Here is a 4,346-nt window from a genome sequence, read left to right on the forward strand (position 1 = left end):
TAGAAGCCTGGGAACCTGAAAGGAAACAAAGCAGCTCCATCTTAACATCATGTGGAATCCTAGAAGGGAATGCCCCAGAAGGATTCATAAACCAGGAAATTGATGCAAATTGAAAATCTATTTCCCTACAAAGGAATTTTTTTTTCTTTTTATTGTGAAGAAGCTTTGGGAAATAGACCACTAAACCCTACCAGGGGATTTCCTTTGTCTAGGAACTAACCTTTTACCTACTTTCTTGTTTTTCTTTCTTCTGCAGGTCCCTGACCAAGGTGTAGACCATAGAGGTGAAGTCATGCTTCATACGGCCATATCATGTTGGCAGCCATTCCTAGGTTTGGCTGTTGTGTTAATCTTTATGGGCTCTACCATAGGCTGCCCAGCCCGCTGTGACTGTTTACCTCACAATAAGTCTGTCTCTTGTCACCGAAAAAGGTTGATTGCAATTCCAGAGGGCATTCCCATTGAGACCAAAATCCTAGATCTCAGCAAAAACCGGTTAAAAAGTATCAACCCTGAGGAATTCATATCTTATCCTCTGTTGGAGGAAATAGACTTGAGTGACAACATCATTACCAATGTAGAACCAGGAGCATTTAATAATCTATTCAATCTGCGATCCCTTAGGTTGAAAGGAAATCGCCTGAAATTGGTCCCTCTTGGGGTATTTACAGGACTATCCAACCTCACCAAACTTGACATTAGTGAAAATAAAATTGTCATTTTGCTGGACTATATGTTCCAGGATTTGCATAATCTGAAATCCCTGGAAGTAGGAGACAATGATTTAGTTTATATATCACACAGGGCCTTCAGTGGGCTGCTTAGCCTGGAACAACTCACACTGGAGAAATGCAACTTAACAGCTATACCAACAGAAGCCCTCTCTCACCTTCGCAGCCTCATCAGCCTGCATCTAAGATATCTCAACATCAATGTTATGCCCATTTATGCCTTTAAAAGACTGTTCCACTTGAAGCATCTAGAGATTGACTATTGGCCTTTATTGGACTTGATGCCTGCCAATAGTCTATATGGTCTTAACCTCACATCTCTCTCCATTACCAACACCAATCTTTCTACTATCCCCTACCCTGCCTTTAAACATTTGGTTTATCTGACACACCTCAACCTTTCTTACAATCCCATCAGCACCATTGAAGCCGGAATGTTTGCTGATTTAATCAGGCTTCAGGAGCTGTATATAGTAGGAGCTCAGCTCCGCGCCATTGAACCACATGCTTTCCAAGGGCTCCGATACCTTCGTGTGCTTAATGTTTCCCAGAATCTTTTGGAAACTTTGGAAGAAAATGTGTTCTACTCACCCAAAGCCCTAGAAGTACTGAGCATTAGCAACAATCCCCTGGCTTGTGACTGCCGCCTACTTTGGATTCTACAAAGGCAGCCCCTCTTGCAGTTTGGGGGCCAGCAACCTATGTGTGCTGGTCCAGACAACATCCGAGAGAGATCATTCAAGGATTTCCACAGCACAGCCCTTTCCTTTTATTTTACCTGCAAAAAGCCCAAGATCCGTGACAAAAAAATGCAGTACCTGCTGGTGGATGAAGGGCAGACAGTCCAACTGATCTGTAATGCTGATGGTGACCCACAGCCAGTAATTTCCTGGGCAACCCCTAGAAGGCGTCTGATTACCACTAAATCCAATGGAAGAGTTACAGTTTTAGGGGATGGCACCCTAGAAATACGTTTTGCCCAGGACCAAGACACAGGAATCTATGTTTGCATTGCTAGCAATGCTGCAGGGAATGATACTTTCAGCGCCTCACTTACAGTGAAAGGATTTGCTTCAGATCGTTTCCTTTATGCTAACAGGACCCCTATGTATATGACAGACTCCAATGACACAAGTTCTAATGGCACCAATGCAAATACTTTCTCTCTGGATCTTAAAACCATACTGGTATCCACAGCCATGGGCTGTTTCACATTCCTTGGAGTGGTTTTATTTTGCTTTCTCCTCCTTTTTGTATGGAGTCGAGGAAAAGGCAAGCACAAAAACAGCATCGACCTTGAGTATGTCCCCCGCAAAAATAATGGTGCTGTTGTGGAAGGGGAAATGGCTGGACCTAGGAGGTTCAACATGAAAATGATCTAAGGTTCCACCACTAGCAGTGCTTTTTCTTTTCTGTGGTATTGTTTGTATCCAATAAACCAACCTGGCAAATAAAATTGCTGGGTAGAGGGGCAGCTTGATGTCACTGCTCTTTTGTTTAAATGGGGTATATAGGAAACAGAAAGACTTTTTAATGATTGTGCAACAGGGCTTCTCCACAAGAGACAGATGTGTATCAGGGCCTTTCACAGAGTTGGTTTTATTAATTGTTTGCATCGCAAATATTGTCATTCTGGGGACCTCAGTAATGAACCTGTTGGCTCACTTTCATGGACAATTGTTCAAGATTTTCTACCACAACAAAAAGAAAAAAAAAAGAAAGAAAAAACAGCCTACAGTGTAGGATTTACATATTAAAGACACATTTGTCTAAAACATACTCTACAGTTAAAAAAGAGAGAGAATTTGTATCTGTGATTATCATTTGTTAAAGCCTTGCACCATAACCTGTTATTGGTTCAGCACCACAAAGAAATTGATATATTCTTTTCATGATTTAAACAACATATATACTGTGTACATTTTAAAGCAATATGAATGAGAGGATGTGCTTTTAGTTACTTACTCCTACTGACCCAAGTGTGATATCACCATCTTTTAACTGCAAATAACAAACATCGCAAAAATAGATCCTTGTAGTTACCTGAGAAAAGATATATAGAGGAAAATATGAATTTGTCTGATTGTAGGAATCCAGGTTACACTATCCAAGGCAAAATTGTTTTAACTCTGTTATCTTCTATTAATACAAATAAAGGCACTGCCTACTTTTGATACAGAATGGAATATTTTTTATACTTGTGATATCACACTGGTCCAATTTACTGTAACAAGTCCTTGGATTGACCCAAAAGAGAGGACAAACCACAAGTTGTGGTTAAAACTATGAAAAAAAAAGGCAAGGTAGCCATGAAAATGAACCATTTTATCATAGCTTGGTTTAAACTTTACAAACAAATGTTAATGATAGGTGGTAAAGAATAGAAAAAAAGAAAAGAAGGTAATGGTTTTTTACATATTCATAAGAAAACTGTAACCTTTATGGTAATTACAATAGAAAAGTCTGATTATAAAAGCTCTTTGGATAGGAATGAGTTCTCAGATGCCAATAAACCAGGTTTAACCATGCATAAGAGGAGGATTATGCAACTAAGAACATGCTTAAAATGTGATGGTGTCCTTAAGATGCAACTGCTGCTAATTAAAAAGACTTGCTCTCCACTGTTTCTATTTAACATTGCATCTTCCAAAAGATACATATAGATCCCAAACAATGTCCATGAGTGGAAAACTTCAGCTTTTCTCCTTTCTACCTTACACATTACATAATGCTTGCTTTTCCTCCATAATAATCAATGGTAGACAAGAGAAATCTTATTGTGATTTTTAAAGAGATGAACAAGGTTATATTGAATATAACCCAGTTACTGTCTGATCAAGATGGAGAAAGGCTTAATCCTGGAAATGGAAAAAGCTGTATCAATGCCCTTCTCCTTTTGCCAATCATATATAATATAAAATGTTCCAAGATGCTAGCATCATTAATGGTTGCCTAAAGATTTTAAATTACAAATACTTTCCATTCTTAAAAAAGAAGTAACATTTGCACAAATGATTTGATCTAGATGAGGGTTAAATTTTTCCATAAATGTTTAGTATGGCTCTTCAAACAGACTGAATGTTACTAGTAATCAATGAATAGAAATAATAGATGATGAGTGATTATCAACTTAGCTAGAATGGAAGAAACATGAAAATGTAATGCTAAAATGAAAACCTTCTTTTCAAGAGACTTCCCTTTTTTGATCTTTGAATTTTGTGAAACAAATAAAATATCCCCTAACAAAAAATAATTAAATGACAAATGAATATTAGTACTGCCAGTAGAACTGCCCAGCTAAAAATCCTGCTCTACCTTCAATTAGGAAAGCAAAATAAAGAAATGAAATGGAACGATTATTGAACTGTCAATTGGATTCATTTTCACTTGTTCCTGATTATAATTTCATAATCAGTCCATTTTGTGAGGGGTAAGGGAATAAGGGGTGGAGGGGTGGGTGAATATATATTAGTTCTGGTAAAAATTCAGGGACATTTTAGTGTAATCCAATGGAATATTTTCTTTTAAATTTCCAAAATGATCTTCTAAAAGTTAATACAAAATTAAGTACAGGGTAAGTTAACTTTTAACAACACTGTAAGTAAGCAAAGAATA

The 4,346-nt window shown here is 37.7% G+C and overlaps 1 protein-coding gene across 1 annotated transcript; it reads left to right on the forward strand.

Annotated features, from left to right (window-relative positions):
* Positions 1-269: 269 nt before the first annotated feature.
* Positions 270-4,077, forward strand: LINGO2 (leucine rich repeat and Ig domain containing 2). The gene has a single exon (XM_051973461.1). The coding sequence runs from the start codon at positions 293-295 to the stop codon at positions 2,111-2,113; it is 1,821 nt and encodes a 606-aa protein (XP_051829421.1). The 5' UTR covers positions 270-292; the 3' UTR covers positions 2,114-4,077.
* The last annotated feature ends 269 nt before the right edge of the window (positions 4,078-4,346 follow it).

Source organism: Antechinus flavipes, chromosome 1, assembly GCF_016432865.1.
Source record: "Antechinus flavipes isolate AdamAnt ecotype Samford, QLD, Australia chromosome 1, AdamAnt_v2, whole genome shotgun sequence".
Classification (NCBI taxonomy): domain Eukaryota; kingdom Metazoa; phylum Chordata; class Mammalia; order Dasyuromorphia; family Dasyuridae; genus Antechinus; species Antechinus flavipes.

What these genes read in the sequence shown, in the direction of transcription:
- LINGO2 (XM_051973461.1), top strand. Translation starts at nt 293, where the DNA reads ATGCTTCATACGGCCATATCATGTTGGCAGCCATTCCTAGGTTTGGCT.